The 20,226-nt window shown below is 43.6% G+C and overlaps 1 protein-coding gene across 2 annotated transcripts; it reads left to right on the top strand.

The window, feature by feature from the left end:
* The first annotated feature begins 10,454 nt into the window (after positions 1-10,454).
* On the top strand, positions 10,455-19,934 carry si:dkey-56f14.7 (engulfment and cell motility protein 1). Of its 2 annotated transcripts, none has more exons than XM_031575893.2 (8): positions 10,455-11,270; positions 11,699-11,760; positions 14,345-14,484; positions 15,829-15,941; positions 17,013-17,123; positions 17,532-17,614; positions 18,665-18,742; positions 19,230-19,934. In XM_031575893.2, exons 3-8 carry the CDS (start codon positions 14,351-14,353, stop codon positions 19,437-19,439), a joined length of 729 nt encoding a protein of 242 aa, XP_031431753.1. In that variant the 5' UTR covers positions 10,455-11,270; positions 11,699-11,760; positions 14,345-14,350; the 3' UTR covers positions 19,440-19,934. The 2 variants fall into 2 exon arrangements, with proteins under 2 accessions (XP_031431753.1, XP_012673390.2); XM_012817936.3 differs by having other exon boundaries at positions 10,457-11,270; positions 17,016-17,123.
* Positions 19,935-20,226: the final 292 nt, after the last annotated feature.

Below are 20,226 nucleotides of genomic sequence, written 5' to 3'. Positions count from 1 at the left end.
CAAAAGAAATAGAAATAAAGTGAGTGGAAGGTATCCTTGTAGGTTGCCTTATATGCGTTTTGTGTAAGTGTAGATTATGATGCTGAAAAAACAATGTTACCACAGCCGTTAGTGTTTGGTTATAATATGAGCTGAGACAGATAAGTAAATAGAATACATTTCACTCATACACAAGAAAAGACGTCCCATATCTAAGCAATTCACTATCTTCTACTCTAAACATAGATCACACTTTACAATGGTAGATGACTTAAGTGCACCTACTGAGGAAGGAAGGTGTGGAAACGCACCTAAGAAAGGTTAGCCTGCATTTTGACTCTTCAACTCTTCAGCAAGCATTTACCCCAATGGCCTCTAGATGGTGCTATTACCATCTGTATTCTCCACTTGGAAGATAATCGCCTGACCACCATTCAATGAGATTTAAAAGAACATCCTGTCATTATCTGGTGCATTTTAGTACTATGAATGTGTCGTTGTATATTGATTCTAATATTAGACATTGAATTGTGAAATTATATGTCGACAATATATGTTTATGTCTTAATTAACGTAATGGCATGGCACAAAAGGAGTTATATGAATGGTTAATGAGTGAACAGTTTATTAATACAATAAAAAGTAATCTTGAACCATGAATGATTAAATCCAGAAAAATAGATATTTTCAGAGTGAATTCTGCCTTACAGGCCCAATCAGAAGTGCTGAGCTGTCTGGACCAGATTTTCATCAAGGATATCTTTGTACTCTGATATCTCTGTTCAGCTTCCACTCAACCATGACTAGTCACCCAGTCCTTGCCGCTGAAAAAACGTCCCCACGGCATGATGCTGCCACCACCATGCTTCACTGTTGGGATGCTATTGGGCAGGTGATGGGCAGCGCCCAGCTTCCTCTAGAAATAACGCTAGATAATAGAGCTGATAATAGAGCTGAGGCCAAACAGTTTAATCATGGTTTAATCAAACCAGAGACTTTTGTTTCTCACAGTCTGAGGGTCCTTCGGGTTCTTCTTGCAAACTCCAAGCAAGCTTTCCTGTGTCTTTTACTGAGAAGAGGCTTTCGTTCGGCCACTCTGCCATAAAGCCCAGATTGGTGGAGTGTTGTAGTGATGGCTGTCCTTCTGGAAGTTTCTCCCATCTCCACACAGGAGCTCTGGAGCTCAGCCAGAGTGACCATTGGGCTCTTGGTCACCTCTCTTATCAAGGCCCTTCTCCCCCAATTGCTCATCCCTAGGAAGAGTCCTGGTTGGTCTTAAACGTCTTACATTTCAGAACTATGGAGGCCATTGTGCTCTTTGGAACCTTCAATGCAGCAGAAATGTTTTGTAGCCATGTTTTGTCGAAGCAATCCTGTCACTAAGCTCTGCAAGCAGTTCCTTCGACGTCATGGCTTGGTTTTTTTGTGCTGATATGCATTGTCAGCTGTCAGACCTTATATAGACAAGTGTGTGCCTTAACAAATCATGTCCAATCAATCGAAATTACCACAAGTGCACTCCAATCATGGTGTAAAAACATCTCAAAGATGACCAAGAGAAATGGGAGGCACCTGAGCTATATTTCAAGTGTCATAGCAAAGGGTCAAAATACTTATGTCAAGGTGATCTTTCCGTTTTGCAAAAATTAGCAACAATTTCTAAAATCCTGTTTTCACTTTCGAAGGGGTGAATTCAAGTGCTGAATGCACGGTATTTGTCCCTCCTCTGGCTGAGCCACACTTACACTACACTCAGACCGTCATGGGCCACACAACGATGCATGTCAGCATTTCGCCGTCACCTCATCAGTTCCCATGGCGAACAATATAAAAATTAATTTTGGCCCGCTGGAGGTTCACACTCCAGATTTCAGCTTTGTGTGAGTGCCATTGTGGAGGTCAGCGGTGGCTCCAGAAATAGGCTCTGACGTCAGGGGTGGGGGACTAGCAGGTGTGCCCTTGTCAGCCGCCGGGTCACCGGACCGTCATTCCCCACATCAGCAGGTCTCAGGGACAAGGTGCAAGGACGGAGTGGGCGGAACAAGGACAGCAGCATGGTCCATGGGTCTGCTAATTGTCTGTTTTAATGAGATTTGTCCTGCTCATTTACGTAAACCTGTTAATTTAGCAGCTGCTCTTATCTAAATGCGATGCACAAATGAGGCAGTATTTTGTGTGCAGACTCACATGGTGGAGCCCAGTGTCAGCTAGCTGGTGTGGTTTTCTCTTCGGAAAAATAAAGTTTGTGTCTAAATTCACCCTCTTTGTTAAGGTTGAGGAGGACGTCAGATGTGATTCTGATACATGGATGTGGTGACCAGAAGTAATGGGAGTTATATAACTTTGAGCTGTGATGTTGAGGCAATCTGCTACACAGAGTAAAAAAAATCCCTCAAGACCTCATTTGATTCCAAGCTGGTGAGCAAAGACTGATTCACTGAATGAGAGAATACATGAAGGCTCTCCGATGCTTCCGAATATGTACTGTGCTTTGCATGTAAATCAAGACAATTCATATTTAATCTACATGTATTACCAAGTATTAAATAAGTATCTATTCAATTACATTGTGTGACTCCTTTTTTACACAAGCCACTAGCTTTTGTATAAAACATTTAAAAGAAAGAAAGAGCTTTTTGCAGAAACTGACTATTCCATGCAAGAAATTGCCAAGAAACTGAAGATATCTTACAATGGCATATGCCACATCCTTCACAGAACAGTACACACTGGCTTTAACCAGGATAGAAAGACAGGTTTGAGGCCCCAGTGCACAACTGTGCAGGTGGATTAGAGAATCACAATCTCTCATTTGATAAAAAAAGATACCTCACAAGTTGTCAGCTGGCAGCTTTATGAAATAGTACCCAGAAAACATACATCTGGTACATACAGCAGTGGAGAGGCTCTGGAATGCTGGCATTCTGGGTAGAGTTAAAAAAAACTGGCCAGTTAAAGGAAAAGGCAAAAAATTATTATTATTATTATTAATAATAATAATAATAATAATAATAACAACAATACATCACTTGATTGAAAAACAGGTATAAAATCTAATCAAGACATTTTAGAAGCTAGAAATAATGATTTCAGCTTGAAATGACTATTTTTGTCATCATATTCGCCTTTTTTAAAAACTCCTCCATTTGCAGCATTTATAAACTTTGCCATTTATAACCATTACAGCTTGACTGACTCTTCCATAAATAGGACTCGCATAATTTGGAGCAGTGCTTTGGGTCGCTTGTCTTGTTAGAGAATTAAATTGGCTCCATTGAAGTGCTATCCACGAGGTATGGTAATGGATGCCTTCCTTGTTAAAGATTCCTCAAATTACATAATGTATCAGCAGCAAAGCAACCCCAGACAATCCTACTTCCTGTGCCGTGCTTGAGAGTGTGTCACGCACTCCTCCAACATCTTTTAATTTGTTCTGCACCTCACAAAGTTTCTTCTCTGCGTTCAAAACATCTCAGCTTAGATTTGTCTGTCAATTCATTTGGTTCCTTATTTGATGGACTGAAATATGACGAGAAACTGTGTCCTTTTCTGGGTGATTCCAAACATTTGGAAATGTAGAAACACTACTGGAAATGTAGAAAAGTGGCAAATACAAGTAAATTACAATAAAGTATTTACTCAATATTTATTAGCCCAATGTAGTCAGTGAAAAGGGTAAAATCAATGTTATTATTTTTACAATGACTGTAAGATAAGTTGAAGTTCACTGACTGTAAAGCTTTTGCATTAAACATGTAATGCCTTGAGGGGTGAATGTGTTTGTTATGCTGTTTTCCTGTGTCCTTAAAAGCAATTAAAGCAGTTCTCACAGTCAATCTGTGCAATCTAAATAGATATTTTTGTACGTGTGTTGAACAAATAGGGACCCTCGTTTAGAATCCTGATCACTGCCAAGTCCTTGGTTAGACGACTGAATTATTGAGCGAAAAAACACAGAAATCTTCAGGAGATATGAGACATTTAGAGCCCCTCAGGACTGAAGCAGCTAGAGTATTGAATTAATATTTAACAGTCTTGGCCTATGATTTATTAACCAGGCACAAAGAGCACGGAGAGCGACTCAAGAGAGAACACCATCACCGCCATCTACAGCTACCCAGGTAGTCCTTTAGTTGCACAGTAAAACATTGCAGCACTGTTGTGTTTCCTTTAGGGTAAAAGTACAAAAGAAAATCTTCCTTGGGCCTGCGGCACTGCTAAACTTACCGTGGTGGACAGGGGGACGCTGCAGGAATGAAGCGTTGTCGCTCCACAGTGACTGATTACGTACATGTTTTGGCAAGGTGCATGGGCTCTCCGTCAAACCTCGGACTCTGGCAGTCGCTCGGCAACACCACTCCAGATAATTCAAGCTGCTGCATCCGTTCACCTCACTTCCCTTTGGCGTGAGCACAGACGCCACACAAACCAACACTGTGTTGTTGTTGTTGTTGGGGTCGAGGGTGAATTGTACACGGGATGGCGACTCTTTCCATCCATTGATGTTTGTTTTCAACTCTGCTGCATTATACATTCTGACCACAATCCGTCTGTCAACTCTGCTATAGATCTCGCTGTCTGATGGGTAAGTTTAGCCGCCCTGGCAAACACCCTGTCCTCGCTCTTCAGTTGTAAAGTATGGCTGAAACGATAGCCGAGGGGACGGGCACATCAGGGGACAGACTGCTGTCGGTGCGCTGCAGGCATCCTGAAGACTGGCAGTGCCCAGAGCTGTTGTGCCAATCCCACTGCCTGCTACCTTTACACTGATCACCGTTAGCACATCTGTGCGCTGCAAAGTGTAATAACTATATATTGTAGCGATCTCACAGGCATATATTTGGCCTTATTGCCATTTATTGATTTGCATTCAGACAGGAGTGGCCACTGGAGCGGACTCGTATACACACACACATCAGACTGACTGGGGGTGGATAAAGACACTAAAACACAAGGAAAATCACACTAGGGCATTAATCATGACACATTGACTCTAATCAGAAAATAAACTCTAAAATGAACATAGGAGGGAAACACCCTTCACATGGAATTAGACATTTCCCACTGGCACACGGAATACAAACACCCCCGCTGCACGCAACAATATCTTGAAGGCTACACAGGTCTTATATTTGTAGGAAGTGGTATGTATATAATCTATACAGTGTTGAAAACTACAAAGTTGTGGTGGAAGAAAGAAAGCCATGTCATGTCACAACAACCTGTCTAGGTCGAACAGCCAAACAGTTCTGTCATCTCACTACACACTGCAAAGCTTTCTTTAAGACCATGTCAGATTTATCCTAATTTTGTTTTGTTTGATTGGACTGTGTTTCGGTCCTTTACAAGTAAAGTGTGTGATGGAGATAATTTCCAAACACTGTTAATGACTTAAGAATATAATAATCAAGTGCCTTGTATTATTAATTACCTTATATGAATCATGTACTTATGTAAGCAGGAACATGGCTTTTCTGTGTTTCTGCGTGTGTGTAACTTAGAATATTAGGTGCCACTTAGTCTGCATTTGTACAAGAGCCTGTTTAGACCAGAAGTGATAAGAAGGGTCGAACTGTGCTTCTTCCGACCTTGCAAAACTTCCATCCTTGCCTCGGACGTCAGAAATCCACCACGTGGTTATCCCTGCTGAACGCTAAACTTCTGTCTATATAAACCTTGTGCGATGTGTTTATCATTGCTTCACTTTCAGCCTTGTGCCGGGAGTGAGCCCGATTGCAATTGTTGTTTGTCTAATAAATGTACTTATATGCAGCTCCGGAGTCCTGAGGTAACTAGGGTGAATTTTCACCTATCAGTGTGTCTGCATGTGAATGGATGAGTGTGTGCACACTGCCTGCCAGTGTGTGTGTGTGTGTGTGTGTGCGTGTGTGTATGTGTGCGTGTGTGCAACGCAGCGTTGGTACTTGGATGCACAAAGATCGGCTGTTGACCAGCTGGAGACCAGAGAGAGAGGTTTGGGTATCTTGTGCCTGAATCACGTTGACCTTTTGCCATGACTTCCACATGTTGTCTTGCTACAGATACAGATGTCACTTGAATGCTGAAAAACATGGCATTTGAACACCCCCACCCCCGTAGATAAAACATGGGATCTGCTTTGTGTTGGTAAGACATACTGATAGCACACTGTTTTTCAGTGATGCTGACACAACAAACTGTGTGTGTGTGTGTGTGTGTGTGTGCGTGTGTAGAAATGACAAAGACAGATGAGGGTGAGTACATTGTCCAACCATCTACTTCCCACTCCTGCTAGTTTTCTGTCATTCCTCACTGGCAAAGACGGCAAAAAGGTCCAAAAAACACGAAGACGATGATCAATATGACCCCTTCATATTATATAAGTTATATATTGTTCTGCACGGGCAGCATAGGGCCAGAATATGCCCTCAGTCTATTCTCTCGTTTGTGTGGAGAATCAGGACAACCACTGATAATCAGTCACCCGCTTATAAGCCATGTGTTGTGTGGAACAGATGCTAGTAAAATGACTTAAATTTAGAACCGCATGAGATAGATATGGATAAGCATTTTGTTCGGTCCAATTCGTGTTTTCAAAGAATCTCAAGCCACCCATTTGTTTTCGGATGTTTCTGGGTCGGGCCATAGGCCATGAGCTGATTTCATACGTGGAAATCAGAGGATATTATGACAACAAAAAAAAAAGATTAGTTATAGCATTGGAAACAGCCCATGCCTCATTGGTCTCCCACCATCTGTGTATTAGCACTAGGGATGGGTATCGTTTGGTTTTTATCCGATACCGGTACATAACCGATACTTTTAAAACGATACCGGTGCCTAAACGGTGCCGGAACCGATACTTTTATAAAAAAAATAAAAATAAAAATTACGATTGACGACATTTAAGAAAGGCTTTTTTTATTGCCAAATATATGAACTGTTTAAAGTAGATTATATATATAAATAAATACAAAACACTTTTTAACTTAAAACTTAAATAATATATGAACTGTTAACAAAAGTTTAGACTATACTTAAATAAATACAAATAAATACAAAACACACACACACACTCTGTACACACACTACAGCTTCAATACTACACTACACCTGTGCTTCAAAAAACCAGCAATTCTTTTGTAGAAATATCAGCATATTTGCCTTCTCCGGCAAAATGCGACACCTTTCCTGACTAATCGCATGACCTGCACAGGAGAAAACCCTCTCCGATGCTGTCGATGAGGCCTGTACACACAGATATGTATCTGAAAGTACACAATTAGGGATGGGTATCGTTTGGGTTTTTTCCTATACTGGTACTAAACCGATACTTTTAAAACGATACCGGTGCCTAAACGGTGCCTGAACCGCTACTTTTTTTTTAAAAAGCACAAAGCGACGATTGACGACATTAAAGAAAGGCTTTTTTTATTGCCAAGGCAATTTTCTTTTTCAAATTGAACAATATATGAACTGTTTAAAGTATATTATAAATATAAATACATACAAAACACTTGGCTTCCAACTACAGCTTCAAACTTTTTAACTTCAAACTATGAACATTATATTAACTGTAAACAACAGTTTATAGTATACTTAAATAAATATAAATAAATACAAAAAACAGCTTCAAACTTCTTTTGCAAAAATATGAGCATATTGGCCTTTGGAGTCAAAAATGTATTATTTCGTTTGCATTTATTTCATGAAATTTCACCATTTTATGATTGGTTTATACCTATCTTTTCTATCTTGTTTATAGTTACTCTTGTTACTTGAACACACTGAGTACTAGAAAATGTGTACTGCCCCTTTAAGAGACTACCGTTGGTAGTTTGGCTGTCATCTCCGTATATTTTTCAGTCTTCGGTTGCTGATCTGCCGTTGACTCTTGCCTTCTCTCCCCTCTTTTCACGCAATTATTTTGTTGCATTTGCTGCACGTCGCGATGTTTGAATCTTTTTGTGCGAAATACAGCCACACTTTTGACCGTTTACCTTTCGGTATTTTCTCTGTTAAAAGGTTGATGGCTAGTTTTGTTTGTGCTTGCCTGCTCTTCACTGTCATATCAGAACCGGTTCCAATACAACCGGTACCTACCCGGGCCGAAATGCAACGCAGATTTCGGTGCTTCATTTCGGCATTTATCAGATAAGACTGTTGCTATGAAAACACCAATGAGCGTGAGCGACACAGGACAAAGTTTACATTAGGAGCTGGGGCAGTTTTACATGTGCCCCACAGAATCCGCCTAGCGACCGTGTTCAATTGGCTCAGGCACCGAAATGAAGCACCGAAATCTGCGTTGCATTTCGGTCCGGGTAGGTACCGGTTGTATTGGAACCGGTTCCATATTGGTACCGGTTCTCGGTACCCAACCCTAATTAGCACAGGTAAGACCTATTAGCACAGGTAGGGCCTTTTAAAAAAGTAATTTTGTTTTGGATGTGTTTGAAATGCCAAACATTGACAGTCTACTTTGCATAGCGTAGGTGTGCCATTGGGAAATAGACCTACTGTAGTGATTGGCCCAGAATGACGCAACAGTACATCCATATCTCTGTTTACCTTACAAAGTGGACATGTTGCGTCAGGCAATGTGATGACATCCTAATAGGTCTTACCTGTGCTAATACACAGATGATGCATGGGCTGTTTCCAATGCTATAACTAATCTTTTTTTGTTGTTGTCATAATATCCTCTGATTTCCACGTATGAAATCAGCTCGTGGCCTATGGCCCGACCCAGAAACATCCGAAAACAAATGGGTGGCTTGAGATTCTTTGAAAACACGAATTGGACCGAACAAAATGCTTATCCATATCTATCTCATGCGGTTCTAAATTTAAGTCATAAATGGCTATAAATGGAGCTGCCTGATATGCATTTTGTCACTTCTTGTCTAGTTTTTGCAGGTGACACTTTACAGGACAAAGCCAACATGGATTGCAATACAGGTGATACGTCACCGCTTCCCGAGGGAAAGTAACCCAGCCCACGCCTTTGTTGGGGCCGCCCCCTCCCTGAGCCCTACCCTGATGAGGTGACCTGTCCTACTTCAAACTGAGAGGCTGAGCAGGTTGAGGTCACCCCAGAAGAGGCTGAGCAGGTTGAGGTCACTCCAGAAGAGGCAGAGCAGGTTGAGGTCACTCCAGAAGAGGCCGAGCAGGTTGAGGTCACCCCAGAAGAGGCTGAGCAGGTTGAGGTCACTCCAGAAGAGGCTGAGCAGGTTGAGCTCGCACTTGTTGCTGAGCTCCCTGCCGCCAGGGCCTCTGAAGTGACATCCCAGGCAGTCGTCCAGGACGACATCGTCCTGGTGGACGTGGAGGGGGGAGGGGCTGTGTGGGGATGTTGTCTGGACTTGCTGAAACTCGTACCCCAGACGTTGCCGTGGGACAGTGGGCATCTCGTCTCTGCCCTTGAGAGGTCCTTCAGGGTCGGGTGGGTCGGGACCTGGCCTCCAGCGAGGCCCCTCCGGCGTCTCTCGAGGAGACTGTTATGTCTGCTAACGCTGACGCCTCACGTAGACCTCACTCTAGGTGCAGAGACCCTGTTATTTAATTTTAATAACATTTAATTTTTATTTTCAATTTAATTTTAAAAACTCTGAACCAGGGATGAGACCCCCACTGCCTTGGAAGGTCCCCAGAACCAGTCCAAAACAGCCCGGAGAAGGTTCTGGTGGAAGTTGTACCAAATTCTGGGCAGACTTTTCAAAATACCTAAATAACTAAATTGAACTATTTAAAAAAATACACTGACTGGTCTAATGGTCTTTATTTTATATTCGTAAAAAATAATCAGGTGTGTTAAATTGATAAAATAATGTTCCAGCAAACATTTTTTACTTATCAACAAAGCAGTGGATGAATAAAGTATACAATCTGTAGTTCACACAACTCATTTTAGCTGGTTTCTAGAAAATCATCAGTGCACACAGATCAGTGCATTGAGTTGATGACACATTTTCATTTGATGATTATTATCTTCCCCAGCCCAGCCCTAAGTAAATCCTCAACCTGTCTGTGACCGATGCTAATGCTGTCCTTTGCTCTGAAGCAGTTCTCTAGATATTCTCTAGATAACTCAACAGTGCTCTTTTCATATCTGGTTAAGAGGCATGTCGTGTTGTGTCTGTGACGCCTCTCTGGAGAACCTTGCGAAGAGGGTCGGGCGATTTGGCGGCTTGGGAGCTGATAAGTGGGGAGATCTCATTGTGACATGTTGGGGCAGATTTTGAGTTCCGCCACCCATCTGAGCCTGGCCACGTTGAACTGGTTTCCATGGCGACGGAATTCTAATGACTGCACCCCTGGCCCTCGCCTCGCCTCGTCGAGAGAGAGAAAGAGAGAGAGAGAGAGAGAGAGAGAGACTGTGACACCGCATCCAAGCTCTTCCCCCTGTTAAGTGTATGTGTGTGTGTGTGTGTGTGTGTGTGTGTGAGGGTATGCATGTGTGTGTGTGAGGGTATGCATGTGTGTGTGTGAGTGTGTGTCTACACCTGTTTCCTCAGTCTGTATAATAATGTCTCCTCCTATCTCCCTCCCCTCTTCTGTATGCTTGTGTGTGTGTGTGGGTGTGCCTCTGTGAGGGGTTGCAGTTTTGTGCACGTCTGCATCCATCCCCTTCTCTCCTATCAAGAAAAGGACACAGTCGCAAGCGTTCTGTTGGCCCCGTCAGGAAAAAAAAAAATGGCCTCTCTCCACACCCTCAGTGAGCAGACAGACAGTGCCATGGCTCCTGTGCTTAGGCAGACGGCCAGGCCCCTGAGCCATCATCCCTCACTCTCCTCATCACCGTCACCATCCCCCACCCCGCTCAGCCTCTCTCCTCCCTTCTCCTCTCCTCCCCTCCCCTCCCTTCTCCTCCCCTCCCCTCCCCTCTCCTGTCCTCTCCTCTCCCCAGCGGCCCGCCTCACGTGACCACTCCCAGCTGTTCATTGGCCGCCGCCTCGCAGGCCTCTGTCCAATGGGAGCCAGAGACGGGCATAAACACAAGCATACGGCTGCATGCTTATGACGGGGAGCCGAGTGGTGTGTTCAGAAGCGCTGCTGAGAGGGGAGATGCTCTCCTTCGCACATGAATGAGCCTAGTTTCCCCTCTCCGCTCACTTTTTCCCCCCTCTCTCTCTGTCTCTTTCTCTCTCATTCTCTCACTCTCTCTCTCTTTCTCTCTATCCCCCTTCCTTTTCTTTTTTTCCGGGACCATCTGCTGCCTTGCTCACTGCCTCAAAAGACAACACGCTCAGTCCGCTCGTCCTGCTCAGCACACACACGGGAGAGGGAAGACATGGCTGTGACACTCAGATGTGAGTACAAAGGCTAAAAGGAAGGGGGATGTATTTAGGTGTAAACAAAGGGAATGCTCTGCAGCTCAAATACTCAATGATTGGAAAAGAGTATTATGTGATATCACAGCTACATAAAAACATTTATTTATAGTTGTATGTATGTATGTATCATATTTGCATTATAGTAGTGAACAGTTGTATATTGTATACATTACATATTTTGTCTTTTCTAACAGCCTATCCTATGTATACCATAACAAATGGCAAATATATTTAGGTATGATTTGATGTATCGTCTCTGACTTGTATAGTAGAATTCTCACTGAAATAACACCTATGAGACAATAAATATGTACACATGGGTTTTGGTAGATGATTCTATGTAAATTATTGAACACAGGAACGATAGTGATATTAACACTTGTCACCTTGGGCTTTACCTTTAGATTCTGAAGTGAAGTTTGGTTGCATACGAGGATGACTTTTTTCCTGTTCTTACTAAGATAAGGTGAGCCACATTTATGGGAACCAATTACACACATTCTGAATTTTAAGATAAATGTATCTAGGGGTGAATTCCATTCTCTCACTGATTTTTCCGAATGTAAACAGTTGATAGGGCATTTGTTTAATACTGGCAAGAGCCCTAACTGATACTGTGCATGAAAATATAAGGCAAGAAGCAACACTGACAAGCTAAAAATACTCCCACTCAACTCCCACTGTGCCAGAGACATATTGGGAAACTCCTGGGGGATGCTGTCTGGGATGCTAGGCACTGTATTGATCGATCAACTTGACAACAGAGCACTTGGATTCATCTATACAGCTGCCTAATCTCTTACCAGCCAACTATGAAAATGCTAGTCAATTTAATCAATGACAGGACAAGTGTTGTCTGTCTAAAGATAGCATAACAGCACTGGTGAAACGCATTGGGGTCGGAGGCTCTATCAGTCTAATCGGTGTCGACAGGCTGAGGCGCACACTTGAAAGGAGAACATTTTCTGTAATTCGCAAGAAATTCTCTGAGAGGCCACATGGCAATTCCCTTGACATTTAATTTTCTTAGAGGGGTGGGGAGACTGTCCCCGGGTCCTCCGTCAGAAAATCAGATGGATTCACCAGGAGGGATGCTGCCTGGAAGCCAATGGGTTAGGGTTAGTTGGAACATTAATGCAATCAGATGGCCCGGGGGCAATGATAGGTGTCTGAACATGGATTTACCAAAAAAAAGTGATTTGCCCTAAAATCTACTAAATTCATCCCTGGTTCACTAAAGACCACCTCTAGTTAGCTCAGAATGCTTTGAAGGGGCTGTTTTTTTTTCTAGTTTTATGTGATTTCTGGTGACATTGCCTGATAACTCAACACTATAAATTCACATGCCACGAATGGTTTCACTCACAATTTAATGGATTCATCCATAAAAGATGCTGCCTTGACTTAGAGGCTGGGTTTGCCATGACAGGTGAAGTAGTGTATGAAGGATAGAGGCAACGGGGTGTGGAGACTCACCTCAGCACCCGGGACACCCCTGCTCTCTCAAACCACACACCTCAGCACCACACACCTCAGCACCACAGGGGGGGGACGCAGCGGAGAACATCCGAACATCGCACATTTACTCATGGCTGAACACCTCATGGCACCACTCTGGATCTAAAACAGTAGGATGTTATTTTCCCTGTCATTTCTGGCTGTGCTTGGCAACAGAAACCTTATTTTGACGCCCTGCAATCTGTAGTGGACAGACTGCAGGAATCATATGTTTCGAGGGATCAGAAGGAGTCGGAATGATGACATAGTATGGGCTGTACTTGGATGGGACAAAAAAGAATAGCCTGTAGTTGCATTGATTATAAGGAGGAAATAGATGGCTTGAATCACTACCACATGGTTTTGTCCTTTTCTTCGCTCTCATTAACAACCTCAACACACAGCAAATGCACCCTTCACAAGTGATTAAACTAAAAGCACGACCTTGTGTTAGTCTTATTGTTAATTAAAGCCGTAAAATGAGATTCATGTCCTGAACACACAGACAGAAAGATCATGCCCCAGTTGACTTCACAAAAGCAGTTAAACACTACAAAAAAAAGAAATTCCTTCATTCTCTAGAACAGGCGTTACAAATAATATTTTGTGTCAGAGCTGCGCCGCGTATTTGATTGCCGCCTGTTTATTGACCATTACAGTGATTGCTCCTGGACTGCCCCCCCCCCCCCCCATATCAACGATGTCAGCATGCTCACCCCCCCCCCCCCCGAGCATGTTTATCCACCGGGGCTAGCGCATTATCACAGTGGCTGACAGGGCCTGGCGGTGGCTTAATCCCAAATATCCCTTTCAATCCACTTGCCTGACAAAGGTCATGAAATGCAGCCCGGGCGCCCCCCCAGCTGCGCCCCCCCTTAGCTGCGCCCCCCCCCCCCCAGCTGCGCCCGCTTGGTCTCTCTGTGTCGGCGTCCCTACAATCTCCAGGGATTGTTCCAGAGTTACTGAGATCTGGGTCACCGGTGTTTGTGGTGTGAAGTGCAGGATATTAGACAGATAGAAAAATACATTTGACAGGTAAAATGCATTGGAAAGGGTTGGTTTCTCTCTGAGGGAAAAGTGCTTTGCATTTAAAGAGTAATTGGACTGTCATGGGAAATTAGTGAGACAATAAAAACACACCATCACCCTGTTCTTGTCTACCTTCATCTCTGAAACGAAAGTTTTTTTTTCCTATATTAAAAAGTACTCTCTTAGGGATACAATCTATTTCACTGTTTCTGATATTGCTACCTTGCAGATAGGCATTGCATGGTGTACCTGAATCATTAGCAGAAGAAGAAGATATATCTTTACGTATTGTATGGAGATTCACAACTGATGTAAGATGGACGCAGCGGCTCCTTGCTCTGCAGTTTGGTGTTTTCCAAATTTCGTTGTATGCACATACAATGACAACAAAGGCTTTTCTATGCTTTTCTATTCTATCCTATTCTGATAACAAAACGCAAATGACCGCGTAAAAGAAACCGACAATGAATAGATTTTCTGGGAGTATTTCAACAGCATGAATGCATCTGAACGCATTTCCACAGGTGCCGATGGTGAAGACAGAGCAGATCATGCAAGCCACCAGTGTCCCGCCCAACCCAGAGGAGCGGCTCGGGGGCGGGCATCGCCCCTCCCTGAAGTCGGAGAGGATGAACTCAGATGACCATCAGTCTCGGCCACTCACGTGAGCAAACCTAAGAGCCTATGAGCTCCACACTATGTGCTAAGAGTATTTTTATCAACTTATTAACATTTCATTCCCCGAGCAGTGAAAGTTACATTCACATCACAGGCTTAATCAACACTCAAATATGATTTTTTTTTTTTGCACAGATTGTTTTTGCCTTGCGTTTTATTTAAATTATTATTTTCACGTGGTCCGTATCTGCCTGCAGTAAAAACGGGCATTGCTCTCCTGTGCATGATGTGTATTTATCTCAAAACAATCCTCAATCATTTATCGCTCAAGTGAGAGCATCTCCTGGAGTGTTAACTGAACTGGACGTCTTGCCCAATCTCCATGAGCTCAGTTGCTCCCTTTTTGTGCCTCTGGAGAGGAAGTGTGAATTATATCAGATACATTTCTAATCAGACAGCTCACACAGGAAACACATAACCATGGGTCAGACAGCTCTAACAGGAAACACATAACCATGGGTCAGACAGCTCTAACAGGAAACACATTAACATGGGTCAGACAGCTCTAACAGGAAACACATTAACATGGGTCAGACAGCTCTAACAGGAAACACATAACCATGGGTCAGACAGCTCTAACAGGAAACACATTAACATGGGTCAGACAGCTCTAACAGGAAACACATTAACATGGGTCAGACAGCTCACACAGGAAACACATAACCATGGGTCAGACAGCTCTAACAGGAAACACATTAACATGGGTCAGACAGCTCTAACAGGAAACACATAACCATGGGTCAGACAGAGATCTGAAAAGGGGCCACAGATGAACGTTGCTAGGATTGTTTTTTTATTATCCGATTTTCTGACCATATTAATCTGAAGCAAATGTAACCTCTAATATGATTTTAGCCTTACTCCAAAAGTAATGCTATTCAGTGCAGGGATATATTGATTGACATCTCATTGCATTTATGCCTTTAGATCATTGCACAGTTCCATTCAGCCAGTTAATAGGGTGCACTGTTTGTTTAAGGTGAAAGAGCACCACACCAACTGATCATAACAGACAAGAGGAATAGTCTGTTCCCGGGCTCCCAGTCTCATTTCACCTCTTTAATTTGCTCTCCTATAGCAGAAACATCATTTAGAATGACATCCATTGCCAACTTCCTCTTTTAGTATGATTGCCATCATTACCCCCCATCCCATTTTGTTCATCGTCAGCTTGCTGCTTTACGTTAGGTGATCAAACCTCTAGATGGTTTATGTGAGGGCAGAATGGGAGAACACTGTGTGGCAGCTTGTTGAGGCACTGCCTTCTATCAGTAAAGGTGAGCTCTCTGTGTGTGTGTGTGTGTGTGTGTGTGTGTGTGTTTTATTACAGGGAGCTGCGGGAGAGGATCCAGCCAGAGGTGACAGAGCTGATCAAACAGCAGCGGCTGCACCGCCTGTGCGAGGGCATCTGCTTCCGCAAGATCAGCGCTCGCAGGCGACAGGGTAGGACCGACCGCTCACTCAGACCAGTCACCAGTGGCCCCTACATAAGCACCTGAATGTCACTCAAGATTAAAAAGAAGAAGCACGGCGGGCTGAGACAACAAGACTCTGAGCTGAGATGTGTAGATGTTATAATATTATTTTATTGTGATTCAGTTGTGATAACAGATCTGAGGTCAGGCGCACGTGGATAGTTACAGATGCTGATAATATTGCAGATGGTTAACTATGACTTCTATTCAATTATAAAATCAACTCGTTTACCAAAGACTTTGAAGAGGGTGGATTGTTGGTCGTGACCTGGGAAGATAATCTGTTTGTGCAGTGATGCTTAACCCCAGCTTGTAGGCCACGCAGGGAAGCAACATTTGCTTTTGTGTTGCCATTTCTTTCATCTTCCTGTATGTAGGACAGTGCAGGATTAGGTATTTAGACCTTGCATCACCCTACCACTAGAAACGAATTTTGAATCATTCAGCCATAGCAGTGGATATCATAGTTTTGGACACGAGTGGAAATTTCTGATCCCAAGGTTGAGCATGTTTTGAATATGCTCTGTGTGTGTGTGTGTGTATGCACACAGCACTTTTTCCATTCACTAGAAGGTTTTACCTCAGGGACTCCTATAATGTTAGTGGACAGAGGCTTAATCAGCTAGCTCAGGTGACTATGCTTTTAAAGACTTCATTAATTTACTCTGTAGATGGTGCAGGAATGTGTATAATTAAGGCCAGCTAGTCATATCAACTGATTCAGAGGAAACTGGTGGCTAGGAAGCCTGACCCGTTTTGTGCTTTGCCATGAGTCAGATTCCATGACACACACACACACACACACACACACACACACACACACACACACACACACACACACACACACATACACACACACACACACACACACACACACACACACACACACACACACACACACACACACACACACACACACACACACACACACTGTATTACTGCTATGAATATTCACCATGAAGTATGATACATTCACACAAGCATACAAATGAAAACAAACCTCTGGGGAAGCAGTAACTCACTTCTCCCTCTCTCTCAGCAGACAAGTTCTGGTACTGCCGTCTGTCTCCCAACCACAAAGTTCTCCACTATGGCGACGTGGACGAGAACACGCAGGGACAAATACCCCATGACTCCCTACAGGAGAAACGTAAGCTCTTCTGCCAATTCCACACATTGACCTTAGAATGGAGAAGTGGAAACGATGATTGATTTTGAATTTAATCAGGCAATGTGGTTTCTAAAAGCAGTTGTGCCGATTGGATTTGGCAGCAAAAAGTCCTACGTCAATCAAGATTTGACAATACTGCCAATAACGTATGTCGAACAAGTAATGAGCACAGTTTGTATTACATCTGAAAACTATGCACCTGGCTGCTCTAAAAAATAATGACTATTTCAAGCTGTCACATTAATAATCAACTAATTAATCACTGTCCCAGTTGCAATTTATTAAACATTTAATATTAACATTATATTTTTTATTAGTAACATTATTCACATTCAACATTATCACAAGTCATTTGTATTGTTTGATCCTGCCCTGCCACATCCGCAGTGAACATTTCAGATATCAAGGCTGTGCTCACAGGGAAGGATTGTCCACACATGAAGGAGAAAGGGGCGCTCAAGCAAAACAAGGTGAGCCATCTTTCAAACCAATCATGCACTCTCTCACTGCTGAAACTTTGTGCATTCATGTGTCCCACTGGCAACCAACAAATAAACTAAAACGTTTGAAACAGTTTGTTTGCCTGCTTGTACTGCTGTACTGTACTGTACTGTACTTTGCCTGCTGCATCCTGTTCCACTGTATAAATAATACACGCACAGGAATTATGTCCTTCGGCCCCTCAGTCTGACGGTCGGTGTCAGGAGGAGTGGGTTAGGTTCTTCGGCCCCTCAGTCTGTCTGTTGGCGTCAGGAGGAGCAGGTTAGGTTCTTTGGCCCCTCAGTCTGACTGTTGGCATCAGGAGGAGCAGGTTAGGTTCTTTGGCCCCTCAGTCTGTCTGTTGGCGTCAGGAGGAGCGGGTTAGGTTGCAGTTTTTATGGCTGCAACTCAGCTGTAGCTTTGAGCCCAGGCTGAGCGCATGACTCAGAGATCACACCACAAACAGAGCCTCAGCTGGGTCTCACAGCACACAAACAAACGGCACTTAAACCATTAGCCAGATTAGCTCGCCCAGCCAGAATGATGGCAACCCAGTCACGAGTGATGCCCTGGTATTCGGGTGGAAAATTCACTCACAGTTCATGATTTTTCTGTAAAAAAAAATCCAATTCGGTAAACCAAACATAAAACACAAACAATACGTTTCTTGTTCTGTTTTGAGAACCACTGTTCTTGTTAAGAAGAAATTCAGTCGTGCACTCACAGCTCCACATAATCTCTCAAGAGTCCACTTTCCTTATCATGTCAGGAGCTGATATGATTGGTTAGTTTATATTGCCAGCCACACCACAATATGCCCTACTGTCTCCCCGGTGGGAGCTGCCGGTGGACATGTGAAATTGTGACATATAGGCCATCTGCTGTGGCGCAAACTTAACAAGAGATGTGCAAATGGAGACTGGGGGTGACAAGTGATGGAGTGTGTTTGTGTGTTCGTGTGTGTGGGGGGGGGGTTGCATTACAAGCAGTTGTTGTCGTATGAAAGCAGGAGCTGATGCAAGTGTTTCATTGAGTTTCAGGAGGTGCAGGAGCTGGCGTTCTCTGTCCTCTATGAGTCAGAGGCAAGCCTGAACTTTGTGGCGCCAGACAAGCATGAGGTGAGAGTTGTATGAGAGAGAGTGTGGGTGTGTTTTATGAATATAGATGCTGCTACTTACAAAAGAATAACAGATGAGCCCCTCTTCTGAAGCACAGGGGGCGCTCCCTAGTAGCCCTTGGCCAGAGAATACCTGATGAGAGCTCCATAGCACCCCTTGGCCAGAGAATACCTGAGGGCACTCTGTGTATTGGGAACAGGTGGTTGGGGGTACTACCACTGCAATGATTTAGATCCAGGGGGGAGTGCCTTCTTAATTACAATAATGGTACAATTGATTTGGCAGAATTTAAAATCTCGTGTTTTGTAACTACCCGCCGCCCCCCCTAAGTTTTGGGCCCCTGGTTCTTATCCCAACAGGCCCCAGATGGGATTCTTCGTATTTGAACAGTGAACAGGTCAAAGCCTTGAAATCTAATAGGAGGTCTTACTTACTTCGTTTATTTTAAGGTGCATATTTACGTGTTCTGAATATCTTGTTCCTTCAGTACTGCATTTGGACGGATGGCCTAAACGCCTTGCTGGGCAAAGAGATGACCAGCGAACTCACCAAATCTGACATGGAAACTCTCGTCTCCATGGAGATGAAGCTACGCCTGCTGGACCTCGAAAACATCCAGATTCCAGATGCCCCGCCCCCGGTTCCGAAGGAGCCGAGCACCTATGACTTTGTCTATGATTACAGCCAACAGACTTAAAGAGGGAGGCCTACACAGGCCCCTTGCACCCTTCACCCTTTCCCTTGTCCTTGCACTCTTTGTACTCACACTTTGGGTTTGTCGTTGAGGGAGTCATGTTGGAACATTTTATCTCTCTGTTGTGATAACTACAGTGGAGATCTGCCCGAGGCATCTTGCTGTTAAAACCCCTGGACCGTTTCAACACAATTTTCCTGGCTGGGATTCCATCCCTGCTGCCCTGACCTTGTTTCTCTGATAGTAATTGGACAAAGTGTTCTGTGATGGCCTAGCAGTCCTTTCACCCCCCCCCCCCGGCTAAATCCACATAACTCAAGTGCCGAGCGAAGACACTGTTCTGGATTGACGGCCAGGGGCAGAGTGAGGTCAACATTTTGCGATTGCAGAGACGTTCAGCAAATTAGCTGCATTTCACAAGACACCAAAATAAGTATTCAACACTATTCGGTACTGTTCTGACACTTAATTTAATTAAAAACTAGACGACTACTGTTATGGAATGTCTATTATTTGTTTTCTGTTTCATCTAACAGCATTTTGTCATAGTGATTTAAAGATTCACTTTCCAGAATATATCACTTCACCTTCTTTCTGCTGAAGTATTGTCACCAGTGAAGCCCAAACACCCCCACTGAGCTTTTGAATAACTGTGCTGTGTGTGTGTGTGTGTGTGTGTGTGCTGCCTGAACATGGCTGTCTGTTTACATTGCCAGCGCCTCACTTGTCTCCCTGTCCTGATTCTTAAACGGTTTGCCCTCGTTGAGGCTATAGCTGACAGACATTACCA

The sequence above is a fragment of the Clupea harengus genome, chromosome 11 (genome assembly GCF_900700415.2).
Source record: "Clupea harengus chromosome 11, Ch_v2.0.2, whole genome shotgun sequence".
NCBI classification, from domain to species: domain Eukaryota; kingdom Metazoa; phylum Chordata; class Actinopteri; order Clupeiformes; family Clupeidae; genus Clupea; species Clupea harengus.
The sequence above is the reverse complement of the archived record's forward strand: the minus strand, read 5'-3'. Positions and strand labels throughout refer to the sequence as shown.